The 16,135-nt window shown below is 50.1% G+C and overlaps 5 protein-coding genes across 5 annotated transcripts; 2 read left to right on the top strand and 3 right to left on the bottom strand.

The window, feature by feature from the left end:
* Window positions 1-1,123: 1,123 nt before the first annotated feature.
* On the top strand, window positions 1,124-3,862 carry HETIRDRAFT_49363 (amino acid transporter; the record flags this gene model as incomplete). The annotated part of the gene is made up of 13 exons (XM_009549649.1): window positions 1,124-1,198; window positions 1,259-1,310; window positions 1,499-1,565; window positions 1,668-1,864; window positions 1,918-1,989; window positions 2,059-2,135; window positions 2,209-2,245; window positions 2,311-2,475; window positions 2,676-2,822; window positions 2,878-2,948; window positions 3,079-3,565; window positions 3,643-3,702; window positions 3,771-3,862. 13 exons carry the CDS (start codon window positions 1,124-1,126, stop codon window positions 3,860-3,862), a joined length of 1,599 nt encoding a protein of 532 aa, XP_009547944.1.
* A 412-nt stretch (window positions 3,863-4,274) lies between these two features.
* On the bottom strand, window positions 4,275-5,420 carry HETIRDRAFT_410566 (uncharacterized protein; the record flags this gene model as incomplete). Its single annotated transcript, XM_009550343.1, has 9 exons — window positions 4,275-4,357; window positions 4,430-4,537; window positions 4,609-4,649; window positions 4,717-4,738; window positions 4,797-4,836; window positions 4,901-4,943; window positions 5,013-5,112; window positions 5,173-5,234; window positions 5,368-5,420. 9 exons carry the CDS (start codon window positions 5,418-5,420, stop codon window positions 4,275-4,277), a joined length of 552 nt encoding a protein of 183 aa, XP_009548638.1.
* Window positions 5,421-5,542: 122 nt separating this feature from the next.
* On the bottom strand, window positions 5,543-6,627 carry HETIRDRAFT_477676 (uncharacterized protein; the record flags this gene model as incomplete). Its single annotated transcript, XM_009550342.1, has 5 exons — window positions 6,521-6,627; window positions 6,364-6,456; window positions 6,173-6,295; window positions 5,814-6,104; window positions 5,543-5,755 (listed from the first exon to the last, which is right to left on the bottom strand). Coding segments are annotated over exons 1-5 (807 nt in total), but the record flags the coding sequence as incomplete, so codon positions are not given.
* A 1,573-nt stretch (window positions 6,628-8,200) lies between these two features.
* HETIRDRAFT_453092 (uncharacterized protein) lies at window positions 8,201-11,975 on the bottom strand (the record flags this gene model as incomplete). The annotated part of the gene is made up of 3 exons (XM_009550341.1): window positions 8,201-9,600; window positions 9,923-10,790; window positions 10,821-11,975. 3 exons carry the CDS (start codon window positions 11,973-11,975, stop codon window positions 8,201-8,203), a joined length of 3,423 nt encoding a protein of 1,140 aa, XP_009548636.1.
* A 2,855-nt stretch (window positions 11,976-14,830) lies between these two features.
* On the top strand, window positions 14,831-15,118 carry HETIRDRAFT_419694 (uncharacterized protein; the record flags this gene model as incomplete). Its single annotated transcript, XM_009550340.1, has 3 exons — window positions 14,831-14,850; window positions 14,904-14,957; window positions 15,010-15,118. 3 exons carry the CDS (start codon window positions 14,831-14,833, stop codon window positions 15,116-15,118), a joined length of 183 nt encoding a protein of 60 aa, XP_009548635.1.
* Between the last annotated feature and the right edge of the window lie 1,017 nt (window positions 15,119-16,135).

Raw genomic sequence — 16,135 nt, 5'->3', positions numbered from 1 at the left:
TCGAAATTTTCCTCTGACGCCTAGATGTCGCAGCTTGGGAGAGTTGACCGTCAAATTGGTAGGTACCACGACCTCTTCAGTCATCAGTCCACATCCACAGATATGTAAGGTATCCAGTAAGGGATGGTCAAGAGTAATAATCTCGATGAATGATTAAACAAGAAGTGACAATCCCATAATCCACATCGATGAGACGCGATGAATTTCTGGGACGAACAATGCGGTCTGCCACGCCACCGATCCTCCGAGGAACAATGCAGTCTGCCACGACGACGGTTCTGAGGAGAACACGATGAGAAGGTGGATTGGATGGGGTCTAGATCACTCTAGAAAAATCTTTGCCCATCTTTGAGATCTAGGTGGGATTTGAGACTATGATTGGGGGCGCTGAGCAGGATCTGTTGCCAGAGCCTGCAGACATGGATCAACTTCACTGAAAGCGAACAGCGTAACGGATAAAAGGGCATTATATTAGCATTTTCAAGGTACATATTGAAAGATATCTGTAAGATCTCGTTAAGGATCCGCTCGACGGGAGTAGAAGCGTCACAAACTGATTCATTTGCGCGGGGGTCTGAGAGTGTGTTGCTAGATGAGATCGGTGACTATGACTGTTGAGTCAGATTGGCCTGCTTACATCAATTGAAAGCAGTAGACAAAACCCACCCTGAAACGTTGATCACTCAGCTAAGAGGTGGACGTTGGGCGAGGACGGAAGCAAGATCTGGTAACAGCCGCGCCTGATGTTGAATCCGATGCGCCGACCCACCGGCGCCGAACCCTACCGGTGTTCATTCTCAGACTCACTCTTGCATGTCTTCATGGTCGTCTGAAGATGGAGCTATGCATGAATGCATGAAGGTCTCATGACAATCTCCATCTCTCGTATTGAGGTGGAGGCGGCGCTTGCAGTGTGCACGAAATTTTGCATCAATTCTCACTGATCATGCTTATACCCCAGATGGCGGTCAGGCGTCCTCTTCCAGTGTTCGAGCTTATCAATGGCGACACAAGCTCCATTGCAGCTCCCACTCGATAGTTACCAGCCTCTGAGCCTTCTCACCGACTCTCTGTTCGCTCCCTTGGCCACTTGATCGTCATGTCTGAGAAACGACTACCTGCAATGGAGACTATTGACGTCGATGCGCTGGCGAGCGAGCGCCTGCAACAGATGGGGTACAAACCTGAGCTATCTAGAGTGAGTGCCGATGCTTTATGAGCATATTTCGGGAGAAGGATCTGAAGTTGGGGTATTCAGTCTCGGGGACTATTTCATATCTTGTTCAGTGGGCACGCATTCCTTTCCCTCTGTCGATGCCTGATATTTATGGAGCGAGATACATAGTGACCCTCGGTGAGTTTTCCATCCCGCGTGTTCGACGTTCGCGTTGACTAGTCCTCAATGCGCCTGAGGAAGCTATCATGGCTGTCCGTGAGTTCCCCCTTTACCTACCTGCTTGGTCAACGTCGTGTCCGACGCGCCATAAACATCTTTCAGCGTATGGGCTCTCAGCACCCATCGCAACCTCCCTTATCGGAGGAGGCCCAGCAACTATAATATGGGGGTACGCACGTTCTGTCTTCCACTCTTTTACGTCACTCTTGGCTACACGCTACGGCTTCCATTCCTGGGTTGTGCTCCTGTCTCATGACATCCACTTCGACAGATGGATCCTCGTATCCGCGCTCACGCTCGCGCTTGCATCCTCTCTTGCCGAGATTTGCGCCCGCTTCCCCACGTCTGCGGGCGCATACTACTGGACTTTCCGCCTTGCGCCGCCGCCCGCGCGCGTGGTCCTGTCGTGGATGAATGGCTGGCTCACGCTGGTCGGTGTCTGGACGATAGCGCTTAGCGTCAATTTTGGTGCGTTTGGCTGACAGAAGCTGCGACGGAGGCGGGCTGACATGTATGTGCAGGCACGGGCCAGCTGATTGTGGCAGGTGCGGGAATATTCCACTCTGAGTGGATCGCAACGGCGTGGCAGACTTGTGCGTATTCCTTCCTGTTGTGCTTGAGATCACTTTATGGGTCGATTAATCAACGGCTCTGTGTGACAGACCTCATCTTCCTGGCTGTCACCGCGGTGTCGAGTGTTGTATGCATCTTCTTCAACAGAGCGCTACCTATGATCGACGTGAGCGCGTGTCCCTTCCATTCCATATTCGATTCCAACCTTGGCGTTTTCGCACACTTCGGAATTACCCTAGACGATCTGTGCCTACTGGACTGGCTTAGGCATCTTCAGTGCGCTACCGATACCCCCATCGTTTCATGATACACTCACGACTCACTCTTTCTTGTCACCATAGTCATCTTGATCTGCACGTCCGCCAAAGCAGCAGCCGGCCGTCACAGTGCCGCGTATGCGCTTGGACACTTCGACGCATCGGCATCTGGATGGGTGCCTGGATGGACATTCTTCATAGGACTGCTTCCTGTATGGTCTCATGTTTTGGCGCTTTGGTCGGCGTTGAGTGACTGACAATCACGGTGTGTTTGAATGGTAGCCTGGTGAGTACAATGTCGCAAACTCACTTATTGCACATCTCACTGAATTGTTCTGTATACGTAGCATATACATACGCCGCGATCGGGATGGGCAAGCTGATCCTTTGACCATTCTTCGGCGTATTTGCTGATTGAGCTTGTATCGCCATCTTTATTGTAACATTAGTCGCGAGCATGGCCGAGGAGGTGCATAACCCCGCTGTCGAGCTGCCCAAAGCCATCGTCTGGTCGATCCCTATCGGCACGGTGTTCGGGCTGATTTTCCTATTGCCCTTGGTGTTTACTTTACCAGATGTGAACACTTTGCTGTCTGGTGAGCGCTCCATTCCCTTTCCAACGTGACCACCCATGTTCAAATCTCCACCTAGTTGCATCGGGTCAGCCTATCGGGGTCATGTTCGAGCTGATCATGGGTTCGAAAGGCGGAGGTTTTGGGATGGTGCGTACCGTCAATGGCTGCCTTTCACGTGAAGCGCTAAAGGACATCTGCAACTCAGTGGTTCATTAGTACGTCCTGACCGATCCCACCCATAACCACACCACGGCTTTCAACGATCTCCTGACCAAAGTCCCTCTCAGTATTTGGCATCGGCATGTTCTGCGCTATTTCCATCTCCTGCGCCGCTTCCCGCGCGACATGGTCCTTCGCGCGCGACAACGCGCTTCCCTTCTCGTCTGTCTTTTCGCGCGTGACCGCTCCCCCCTTTGCTTCTGCTGCAGACCCGCTCCCGCTGAACGCCTTTCTCCTCTCGACCGCGGTCCAAGTCCTTCTCGGCTTGATATACCTCGGCTCGTCTGCCGCGTTCAACGCGTTTTCAGGCGTCGGTGTCATCTGCCTTGGCGCGTCGTACGCGATGCCCGTCGCTGTCTCTCTCGTGGGTGGACGTAGGATTTTAGTGGGTCACTCGAGCGAAGGAGGATACAGTGGTGGGGAGAAGCTGTTCAGTCTCGGGAGGTGGGGGACGGCTGTCAACGCACTCGCGGTGTTGTGGATCGCGTTCGCGATCGTGCTGTTTTGCATGCCGGCAGTGGTGCCTGTGACCAAGGTCTCGATGAGTGAGTACTTTGCCTGTCGCAGCCTGAAATAAGTATTGGCTTACGTGTCATGCTCGCGAATCTTCTCGTCGGTCCAGATTACGCGTCTGTTGTGTTCGTCGGCTTTGGGCTGTTCAGCGGAGTGTGGTATGTCATCGGTCAGTCATCTCAATGTTTCAAGTCGGTTGTGCTCGTTCTGTATTCTAACAGTTGTGCGGATCTACAGGTGGCAGGCATCATTATGTGGGTCCGCCACTGCCGCAGGACCAGGAAGATGTGGCCCAAGAGAAAGCCATGTCTCCTGTTGAGCCTGCATAGATTGCAGGAACCAGTTGCAGCAGCACGAACTTGTAGGAATGATGTACGGAGAGATGTAATATTCTCTTCGACTGTGTGGGTTGGCTGGCTTAAACCGAGCAATGATGTATACCGAGTAATATCTAATTTGATAGCATTGTCAGCTACCCTGCCTGCGATGAGTAGCACATACATATGATGTTCATCCACTTAAAAGACTACTGTAAGAAACGTTGGCGAGCTTGTTCTGAATAGAGAATCATCGCAAGACCTTCCTGTAGTCATGCCATCAGGCAGACAGCGAACATGTCGATAGAAAAACCAAACCGCAAATTGTCATGTGACCTAAACGCATAGTGACATGCTGTCAAGAAAAACGACCGTAGATCCCAATACAGAGCACCTGTGTCTGCAGGGTATACCACGTCCCACATCACTCCTCAATCCGCAGTCCACCCACCGTGTTCGCCAATAGCTCGACGTCCGAATCGACGTGTGCGATTGTGCGCGGGGAATCTCGAGCGCGCGTTATGTAAGTACGACTTGGATCTATGTGATACGGCGGCAAGGACAGGGAGAGACACGTACCACGCGCTTTATCTGCTGCCAGATTACTTCCTGCCTTCGTCTTTGGCGTCCGTGTCGCACGAACAGAGAATAGAGGCTGGAGCTTGCCGGTCTTGCAAGCGCCGCACACTATATCGAGAAAAGAGAGCGTAGTTTGAAAAGCTACTCATATAGATATGAAGGTGCGAGGAAAAACATACAAACTTCATCAGGTCGGATCGACTTGCTGAAACGACCATATCTATAGTAGACCAGTGTCGACCTTGAGTACAGTGCTCTCTCGATGAGATCAAGAGTCGTGAGCCCACGTTTTGGCACAGTCCGCACACTCTGTGCGACATACATTGATACCACGATCAACGGCTATGAAGGAGACAGCATGGCTTACCCCACTGATAAGGGTACGAAATTTCGTAGTCGTGTCGCGTCTAAAACAGTTGAGGATCAAGCTCTGCCCTTGATATCTGATATTTGCGACGAGAACGTGCGTACAGATATTTCGATATCGTCCCGTTTGCGCATCACTCGCGCAGCCCTGATAGTATGAGGGCAAGAGGTCAACAAGACGCCGCTCTCTTAGAAAGGTAGGCGATATACTGCGTACCATGATTTCCACACCTTGCCGTGACCTTCTTTCGCCTCTTGATTGATGATCCAACATGCGAGGTGACACATCTCATGGGAGAGCGTGTTCCGGATGCGTTCTAAATTAACAGGCTCTAATCAACCCTGTTGAGCCGCGGGGTGTCGTGCGTGCTGCAGACCTTTGGAGTCCAATACCTTTGTCGCCATCTCGATCTCTGTCGTATGTACACCATCCTTCGACCTAGAATGTGGTACTATCAGGTTCTTGTCGCCTAAGGGGGTTGTGGCCTGAAGACGAGCATCGCATCGCAAACGCAGACATACCTGTGCCACTTTGCACGACCTGCAGTTGTGAGTAGCCGCTTGCTCCACACGAGCTTCGTGCTAGCCGGCAACCCGCCTTTGAACACGTCCTCGTTGAGCTCATCGAATAGCTCCTGAGCATACGCCTCGAGGTCCGCCTGCGCCGCGAGCGCCAGTGCCTTCTTCGAAGTGCGTGGCGTGCGGGGGAGCCTGGCAGGCGCGGGGGTGCGTGGCTTCGCCGGCGTGCGCGGAGGGACCAGAGGCCACGACGAGGGCGAGTAAGGGAGTGCAGGGAACGGGTGCGGGGTCGAGTCTGCGCGCAGAGTGTGTGGCGTGCTGGGATCTGTCGCGCGAAGTTTGACGGGCGTTGATGGCATTTGGGAGAGGCGATTCGGGCCCGCGAGTATCCCGTTGGGCGGAAGTAGGCGCACTGGCTTGCGTGCAGACTTTGGGTCGTCCCTGAAGAGAATGTTCAGATGTTGAAGAGACAAATGTATAACAGAGATGTGATCGTTACAGCGTTAATATGGTTCCATCGTCTGATTCGTAAGATTCATCATGAATGGATTCTCGTAGCTTCTTGCTTCTCAACAGGGAAACAGGTGAAGGAGGTATCGTCACATCATCGTCCGAGGATTCGTCGCCAGAATCCGAGCCCGAGCTGATTTCTATGACTTCGGTGGAGGCTGGCTTCGATGCAGGCGAAAGGTTGTCGTCGTCTGAGGACTCGGAGCTGTATATTATACGATGTGATTGTTTCTTTCGAGAAACTTGAGCTTTTTTCCCTGTCGCTGCACTTCCAGTTTTTCTGGAATGGAGTGTGAGGAGTAGCGTTGGTTAGAAATATGGTAGTCGGAGGTTTCCTGATAGTCTCACCTTGGAATCGACACCTCTCTTTCCGAAGCTTCCGCCTCATCCTCGGTCTTCTCATCATCAGGCCTCTTTAGCAAATTTGCATGAGATCCGTCCAATTGCGAAGAGGGCAGCTTTGTATTTGAACTTTAGTGTGTAAGGCGGACCACACACGCTTAGTGAGATGAGGGAGCTTTTGTAAACGCACCACTTACGACTCGTCGCCGGACTCGTCGCTTGAGATGATCTCAATTACTTCGACATCCTCGCTGACTGTGACTTTCTTCCACGTCGTTTGTGCCTTCCGTCTTCGAAGGAATAAGTTTCATCATATTAGCACGTGCCTGGCTGTAGACGTGGGGGTGAGCATACCTCTCTTTTTCGCTGCCTGGGACGACAGATGGGTTCTCTATGCTTTTCAGACTCGAATTGTAATGTTCTCCATCCTTCTTCGGCTTCATGGCTCAGGGAAGAGGACCATAGGTCGGCAGAAAGAGAGTGGAGGACGAAGAGGCTCAGCCTGGCAGACTCAACGCGTCGCATATTGCCACGTGCTTCGCGTACCGAACTTCTCACTAACTTCTCCCACGTTCTTTTCCTGTCCTCCGTCTTGCACTGGAGTTTGGAATGCCGAGAACGCGAGCTGCTCAGCTGCATGCCTTGTAGAATCGCCTGGTATCCTTTCATTTCTCATCGTACCCTCCTGGTGCGGGTCTCCGTTGCTAACGTACAAAATATTCGTTCTGCTTTCTGCATCTCTTCAACGTCTATTACCCGATCACTGTAATGTGCCTTCCTACTTCGCGTTTTGAGTACGATCGACACCCGTTCCGACGATGAGAACAGTTAAAGAAGGATTGACATGGATACTGGCCCTTCTTTGTGGACCCGCTACGCCAATCCCTTTCGTGCGTACATCTACCGACTTGCGGATATTGTTTTGTTCCTCAAAATGCTTCTCTGAAGGCGCGGGTAAGCTCGTATCATGCAAGTAAGGTATGCTGCTGTCGAGCGCTCTCCAAGTCGACAAATGTTCTCTGTGAAACAGGCTCTGTGGAGGAATGTACGAGAGACGGTAAAATGAGCGTAGGTTCAAAGTTCCAAAAGAGAGGCTTTACGTTGCGAGGCAAACATAACACCAGAACAGGCACGACTTACATCCTTAGATCCCTAGAACTCAAATCCTGCGACGACCGGGGTGAAGCATATACTCGTTTTACTGTACTAGACGTATTCTCCAGGAATCTCTTGGAAATGGCACAACCCTGAGAGTCTAGGACCACGAAGTAATCATGGACAAGGGACGATGTTATGAGCTAAAATAACCGCAGACAGAGGACCGAAGGTCAGACACAGTGGCAGGGAAAAGCGACATGATGGAACCAGGAGTACCAGGAGTACCAAGAGCAAAGCAAAGGACAGGAAACATACAGGAAAGCAGGGAAACATATAGAGAACGTGCAGAGCAAGCGCAAAAAGAACATTGTAGAAGAGAGTTCTAAACATGAGTACATCGAACCGAGCTCCTTAGGATCCCGCGCTGGGTAGGTAACAGTAGGCTCGACAAGGTGAATCATCAAAAAGCATCTGTGCAAGGCTTTGAATCTGGCTATCACGTAGTAGTAAGAGCAAGGGCAGCAAACGAGCAAGGCAGGGGACAGCAAACGGAAAAAGTAAGAGATAGCAGTGAGCAAAGTAAGAGACAGCAAACGAGCAAAGTAAGAGACAACAAACGAGCAAAGCGAGAGACAGCGAACGAGCAAAGCAGAAGAAATTGAAAACAAATGGAGAAGCGATACAAGTGGGAGCGAACAGAGCCAAGACAATGACAACGATCTCTGTACGAGATCACAACGTGAATAGCAAGGTCATGACTGGACCAGCGAAAAAAAAGTCATAAGAAAAACTCGAAACTCCGAATACGGGGAAGTGTGAAGGAACAGCGTTCTTCTCTGACTCTACACGTTGAAAAACATCTGTGGCATACTTGTGAGTGGATGTTGTCGACGGAAAACACGTAGGACACACCAATTGTAATTTCGTCGACGTCCGTCATGCACCGATGTGAACAAACGCGGCCCATCGGTGAGATGGGACTTCCGCATTCCTCAGCGCGTTAATCCCAGATCTCAGCGCCATCGCCGAGTCCTTGAAATCCACCTTTGCTGGGTCCTTGTGGCGGAACATGTACTTGTAGAACTCCCGAGAGAGCATCGGCCCATCGTCATCCGCCATTGCCCACAGCGTCCCGACAACACTCCGGAACCCGCAGAATTGCGTCGCCGCAGCAAGGTGAAAAACTTCGTCTGGCGTGTGGACATAGTCGCCTGCAGCACTATGGCAGGCAGACAGGAATGCAAACTCTGCGTTGGGAAGGCGGGCTTGCAGGAGACCCTTCACAGTCAAGCGGGAGCCTCCATATAGTTCAAACGAGGACTTGAACGGTTGTGAGCCGTCCAGATGACCATGACAAGCAATATGAACCCACGGATGGGTTTGAAGATTCGTGAGCACTGCATCGGGCGTTGCCTGGTCCTCGACAAGGGTATCAACGAAATCTCCGAGGCCCTGTATCTCCTCCAACTCCGCATTCACACGTCGCAGAAAGCCGTCTGGTCGACCGACAGCAAGGATTTGGGGGTATTTAGATCGAATCTCAGGCATGTTCTCCCTTGCGGAAATCAGGGAAGAGAGTGTAGGAGTGTAGGAGGATACAAATATATCAGGAAGACCACTTTCGCCTGTGACAAGGGGGTGAGCAGCGTGCAGTGAGAGAGAGCAGAGCTCTCCAGTCGGACACCACCAGATCCTAGATTTCTCCGCAACGCCCAGGATCTTGAGTTGATCGACCACTGGCTGAGCGACGAGTTTCCAGAGCGCGCACAAAACATCCTGCAGCGCTGCGGCGCTGGTACGCTCATCCTGCCTACGAAGTTGGTCGAGCTGATCAGACAGTGTTCCGACTTGGTCGTGTAATGAGTCCGTGAGGCGAACGAGGGTAGGATAAGAAGTGGCGTCGCGGAGGATCAAAGCATCTGATCTGTACGAAGAGACGTTAACGATAATGACAGGTCCTTCGGCAGCGGCGTGCTTGAGACGTCCGAATGGTACTGGCTGTAGAAAATCTGCAAACCCTTCAATCTGACGGATCTGTCTGACTATCGCATCCCATCTATCTGACAGCCTACGCTGTTCAGTCCACATGTCATCCCACGCAGTGCTGAATATTGGGCCGCGTTCTAATGCACCACTTGTTTGTGAAGTGGCAAGCTTCTCTAACTGATTGCTGACCGTCTCGAACTCATCGGCAAGTGTTTCGTTGATGGCGCGAAGCTCTTGGACAGGCTGCCTATAACCCTTCATTTTGAACCAAAGTAAGGCTCTTCCTTGCTCCAGCATCTCGATTGCGATATCCAGCTGCCCTGCGTCAATCGCAGATGATGCAGCATCGACTGCAGTCGAAGAAGAGTCTCTGGTCAGAGATTCCCACTGAGACTCCAAGCTGGGGCCGATAACAAGGTTGTGTTGAAGAAGGACTAAGCATTTTGCATATGCCGAAAGAATGGAGTCGTGTCTAAACTCGCGAGCTGACTCGACCCACACTTTTGCAATGGAGAGTTTTTTTCCGCACAGAGGCAGTTCGAGATTCAGTTGCAGTAGCAAGCACATCTAAGGCTTCCCTTAGATCGATCTCTGTGGATGTCGCTCGAAAGCGAGCCAACAAAGTTAAAGAGAGATCAGTAAGAAAGATAGCATGAGAAGGTCCCGGAGGACAAATATCGAGCGCTTCCCGATGATATTCTATGGCCTCTTCGAGGTCCTGGATCTGTCCTTCCCACCCGAAGCGAGAGTACAGTTCAACTGCGAGGTTGTGGAGGGAATGAGGGCGATCCATTTGACTAAGGGGTCGGAGAGCGAGCGCTTTGCGATGAGTTGCGATCGCTTCCTCAAGAAATTGCATCTGTCCTGCCTGGTTGGAACGAGAACGCAAGTAAATTGCGAGGTTGTCGAGGAGCAAGGGGAGAAACGGATGACCAGGGGGCGCGAGCGCGAGTGCATCGCGAGAGTATTCAATCGCTTCCTCAATATCCTGGATCTGTTCTGTCTGCCCGAAACGAAGATGCAAGTGATATGCGAGGCGAGACAGAAAAAGGGGAAGATCCGGAAGAGGGGGATGGAGAGTGAGCGCTTCGCGAGTATATTCGATCGCTTTCTCACGATCCTGTATCTGACCTGTCCGCCCATGACGACTGCCCAACATATATGCGAAGATGATGAGAGTGTGGGCGCGATCTGAATGACCAGGACCTTGCAGTGTGAGCGCTTCGCGAACATATCTGATCCCTTCCTCAACATCCAGTATCTGTCCTGTCTGCTCAGAACGACTGTCTAACACACCTGCGAAGGCAATGAGAGTGGTGGCGCGGTCCGGATGACCAGGACCTCGCAGTGCGAGCGCTTCGCGAGCAGATTTGATTCCTTCCTCAATATCCTCCATCTGTCCAATCCGTCTGAAACGAGAGCGCAACAACAATGCGAGGACGATTAAAAAGTCGGCATTCTCCGGATGACCAGGACCTCGCAGTGCGAGCCCTTCACGAACATATTTGATTCCTTCATCAACATCCTCCATCTGTCTAGTCTATTCGAAACGAGAGCGTGATAGACATACGAAGTGGTGGAGGTAGGCATCGCGATTAGGACGATCAGAAAGTTGGAGAGCGAGCGATTCGTGAGCAAGTTGTATCGCTTCGTTAAGGTCTTGCATCTGTCTTGACATGTTAAAACGAGAGCTCAAAAGGCGTCCTAGGTTGTTGAGGGACGCATCGCGATCTGGATGATCAGGTGGTCGGAAAACGAGCATTTCCCGACAATATTCGATCGCATCGTCAAGGTCCTGCATCTGTCCCGTCCAATGGAAAAGAAAGCTCAATTGATCTCCGAGGTTCTCGAGGGTCGAAGGGCGATCTGGATGATCAAGGGGTTGAAGAGCGAGGGCTTCGCGACCACATTCGATTGCTTCCTTCAGATCCTGCATACTTCCCGTCCACTCAAAACTAGAGCTTGAAAAAGCTGCGAGTTTGTAGAGGGAGGTGTAACGATCCAAATGACCAGGGGGTTGGAGAGCGAGCGCTTTGCGACCACATTCCATAGCTTCCTCAAGATCTTGCATCTGTCCTGCCTCCTCGAAACGAAGACTCAAGAGACTTGCAAGGCTGTCAAGGGACGAGGAGAGATCCAGATCACCGGAGGGTTGAAGAGTGAGTACTTCACGATAAAATTCGATCCCTTCCTCAAGATCCTGCATCCGTCCTGTCCGCTGGAAACGAGAGCCCAAGTAAGATGCGAGGTTAGTCAGGGACCTGGGGCGATCTGTATGACCTGGAGGACAGAGAGAGAGCACTCTGCGAGCAAATTTGATCGCTTCCTCAATGAAATCGATGTGTCCCGTCCACTGGAAATGAGAGTGTGAGTGAGCTGCGAGGTGGTCGAGGATGGTAGCGAGATGCTCAAGACGAAACGGTTGAAGAGCAAGCGATTCGCGCTTATATTTAAGTGCTTCCTCAGCATCCTGCGTCTCTCCTGTTCGATCGAAACGAGAGCTCAAGTGATTTGCGAGGTTGTTGAGGAGCAAGGGGAGAGCCGGATGATCAGGGGGTTGGAAAGCGATCACTTCGCGACCAAGTTCTATCGCTTCATCAATATCCTGCATCTGCCCTGTCCGCTCGAAACGAAGGCCTAAGCTACCCGCGAGGCCGTTGAGGAAGGAGGGGCGAATCGGGTTACCAGGGGGGATGAGATCGAGCATTTCGCGAACAGTGACCATAGCTTCTTCCTCCTCCTGCGGATCAATAGCTTCTTCCTTCTCCTGCGGATCAATAGCTTATTCCTCCTCCTGCTCAGCCTGTTCAATTCCAGATCAATCAGAATCAGCGAGGTGTACTTGAGGATGAGCGATGAACACTCGCCATCCTGATAATAACAATGTCCTGTACGGACGTACTCCTGAGACCAAGCTAGCTGTATTCTCCACTGGTGACGGAAAGCGATCAGGGAGTGAAGCGAGCGAAAATCCATCCATCCATCCATCCATCCATCCATCCATCCATCCTGCCATCCATCCATCCATCCATCCATCCATCCATCCATCCATCCATCCATCTATCCATCCATCCATCTAAATCCATCTGGGGCTAACCTAACCATAGGGAATTCTCTTCCCCTGGCACTGTCTTGCAGTGATTTCTTCAGGCAAGGGGGCATTCAGCAAGTGTTTAGCTTGGCAACCACTCTGGGCTCTTGAATTTTTTTTCCAGGTATTTTTTTTATGTAAATAAATAATGAATAGAAGGAGACAATAAGAAATGGTGGCACTAGGCTAATAGCTCAAGTCATATGTCCTTGCTTACACTTATGTAGGCCACATAAGACACCATGTGAGCAAAGCAAGCATCCATGACAAATGGGGTGAGCAGAGTAAGCCATGTCTTGGTGCTCCTAGCAACCCTAGCAACTAGAGTGGGCTATGCCTCTGCAGCTATTGAAGCTTGAAATGGCATCCTAGCACCTTATAGAGAACCTTATAGGAGAGCCTCATGGGTGTGACCCTGATGGGGGAGCCTCATAGGACAGAATCTTATAGGGGAATCTAATGGATGGGACCTTATAGAGAGCTTTATATGGGAATCTTACAGGAAGGACCTTATATGATATCATAGAAGAGCCATATAGGGATATTGGGGCACAAGACTTTATGGGCACTGGACTTTACAGGCACTGGACTTTGTGAACACTGTATTTTATAGGCACTGGAATTTGTGGATACTAGACTTTATAGGCACTGGACTTTACAGGCACTGGACTTTATGGACACTAGACTTTACAGGCACTAGGCTTTACAGACACATCAGACTAAGCACTGCAATAAAACTCAGATTAAGCATGGTTGTGCTGTTGCAACGCAATGGGTGAAAAGCTAGTCTCTAAATAGAGGGCAACAGTAAGGGTCCGGTGGCAACTAGCCACCGGTTAATCCTACGTGACAAACCACGTAAGACTACTGTCCCATAGGCTTTGGGAGGCAAAACGGAGCATGTTAGAGTTTGAAATAGAGTTAGTCAGTGCGCGTGTGCCTGGGGCTAACCTAACCATAGGGAATTCTCTTCTCCTGGCACTGTCTTGCAGTGATTTCTTCAGGTAAACTATGAGGGGGCATTCAGCAAATGATTAGCTTGGCAACCACTCTAGGCTCTTGGTTTTGTTTGCAGGTATTTTTTAAATGTAAATAAATAATAAATAGAAGGGGACAATAAGAAATGGTGGCACTAGGCTAATAGCTCAAGTCATATGTCCTTGCTTACACTTATGTAGGCCACATAAGACACCATGTGAGCAAAGCAAGCATCCATGACAAATGGGGTAAGTAGAGTAAGCCATGTCTTGGTACTCCTAGCAACCCTAGCAACTAGAGTGGGCTATGCCTCTGCAGCCATTGGAGCTTGAAATGGCATTCTAGCACCTTACAGGGAACCTCACAGGGGAGCCTCATGGGTGGGACCCTAATGGGGGAGCCTCATAGGGCAGAATCTTATAGGGGAATCTAATGGATGGGACCTTATAGAGAGCTTTATATGGGAATCTTATAGGAAGGACCTTATAGAATATCATAAAAGAGCCATATAGGGATATTGGGGCACAAGACTTTATGGGAACTGGACTTTACAGGCACTAGACTTTACAGGCACTGTACTTTATAGGCACTGTACTTTATAGGCACTGGACATTATAGGCACTGGACTTTACAGGGACTGGATTTTATGGGCACTGGACTTTACAGGCACTAGACTTTACAGGCACATCAGACTAAGCACTGCAACAAAAACTCAGATTAAGCATGGTTGCGCCGTCGCAACACGACGGGTAAAAAGCTAGTCCCTAAATAGAGGGCAACAGTGAAGAATTGTGGCAAAACTCCACTGGCTAATATTGCATATTGTCGCTTATGCTCGCGTGGCACACGTGGCAGGCCACGCGAGCGTAGCGAGTGGCGCCTTGGTGTGCATCGGAGTTTGAAATTCGATAAGTTAGTGCTTCTGCGCAAGGCTTGCGGTATTGGATTTCTGCCACCAACCACCATCATCTCTGTCCTGGACCCTCATCTGTGCTCTCCTCTGCTTTATTCCTCACTGGCTTTTCTCTCAAACTCTACTCTGCTCTACTGGGTGTCTCTGAGCATGGATTCTGCTTAGAAAGAGCCTACAGGGTGTGAAGTCCACCAGCATGGCCTTAGTTTGCTGTAGCTAAAAGCAGTCTTTTCATAGCTGCCTAGACCTCTCTCATCCTATGGTGTTTCAGTTGCTCAGGTACCTTTTACCACAATTTCACAGTCACAATGACCTGCTTTGCAGACAACGAGTGACATTGAGTTGTTAAAGAGCATTGGGAATCCTCTTCCCCTGGCACTGTCTTGCGGCAATTTCTTCAGGCAAACTATGAGGGAACATTTAGTGAGTGCTTAGCTTGGCAACCACTCTTGGCTCTTGGTTTTGTTTGCAGGTGTTTTTTTTTATTTAGCTTTTCACAATGAGTGTTTTACCTTTGTAAGTCTGTGTTGCTTGCATCATGTCTATTGTGCTCAACTCTTTTTGTAGGCCTCCTAACGAGGGTGTGGTGGAAGTCTAGATGCCTGCATTGGCACCTTTGTGAGTATTTTTGGCTTGCTTGGATACTGTTTCAGTGCTAAAATTCTCTTTAGAGATGATGATGAGGATGATCTTTATATGACTCCTCCACCTGTGACTGCACATAAGTATGTGTTTTACTTTTTGCTCATTGGTTGTGTGTACTCATATTTGCTATAGTGAGAATGCCAATAATAGTGAAGATGAGGATGATCTCTATATGACTCCTCCACCTGAGAATCTCAATAGGCATGTGGTTTTATTTAAATTTTTGATGGTCATTGGCTAAAAAGAAAAATTTAGAGACATGTTGAAAACCAAGAGGCTGTTGAAGAGGCTACCCATGTGGATGTGACTATGACAAGGTATGCAGTTTTTGTTAAACCACACAAAATTTGTTTATTAATTTTAGGGTTTATAAGAACTCCTCCTAGGACTCCTAAGCATGAGCACCAGACTGTGCGGAAGCAAGAGTGTGCTGAAAGGCTTCAGATGACTTCTCCTACTCTTCGGTGCGAGCGTTCTGCATTATGAGGCTTTATTTGTCAGCCTGTCTTTGAGGATCTCTCTAGACCTTCCCATTCTGCTACTTTTAATCCTGCTCAGCCTCCTATTTCTCTTGCACCACCCATTCAGCTTCACCAGCCTGCCACACTTGCTCCTCCTGTCCAGTCATACTATTCTGCAGTTGCTGCTTCCTTTGCTCTATCATATTATCCTGCTTAATATGTTCCTCCTCATTTTTATCCTGCTCCCATGTTCCAACACTCTGTTTATTATGGTGCTATAGCTTACCAAATTCCTGGACAGTATCCTATCTATGCTCCTCCTCCAATGCCTGCACCACCACCTCATTATTAGCCTGTGAATGTTTCTGCCCATCCAAATCTTCCACGCTGATGAGCATGGGTATGCTCTAGGCACCAATACCCCACTTTTCGCAGCTTTTCAGTATTCTTTGACCGTTCGGCATACTTAGGACCGACTGATCCCGATCCGTTCGGCGATCTCAGCCATTTGTCAGGTGCCGACTTTGCATTTAGACCTCCGCACAGTCGTTCGGAGCTGTTCACAGTCATCCTATCCATCTATCATCACTCTCAGCAGTAGGGGCTCCCCACAGACTGTCGCGGCCAATCGCCGATCGGTTCGGTACACTTCACATGGTCGGCACATTCGGTCGGCTTTGGTGTCCCGAATCGGAGGCGGCCGAACACTTTGTTGACTCAGAACGGATCTGTCTTTCTATCTCTTATCGTCCTTATGCCTTCTGTTGACCTATCCTTTGTTATCTTCAGAGCTCCCA

Source organism: Heterobasidion irregulare (genome assembly GCF_000320585.1).
Source record: "Heterobasidion irregulare TC 32-1 unplaced genomic scaffold scaffold_07, whole genome shotgun sequence".
Classification (NCBI taxonomy): domain Eukaryota; kingdom Fungi; phylum Basidiomycota; class Agaricomycetes; order Russulales; family Bondarzewiaceae; genus Heterobasidion; species Heterobasidion irregulare.
The sequence above is the reverse complement of the archived record's forward strand: the minus strand, read 5'-3'. Positions and strand labels throughout refer to the sequence as shown.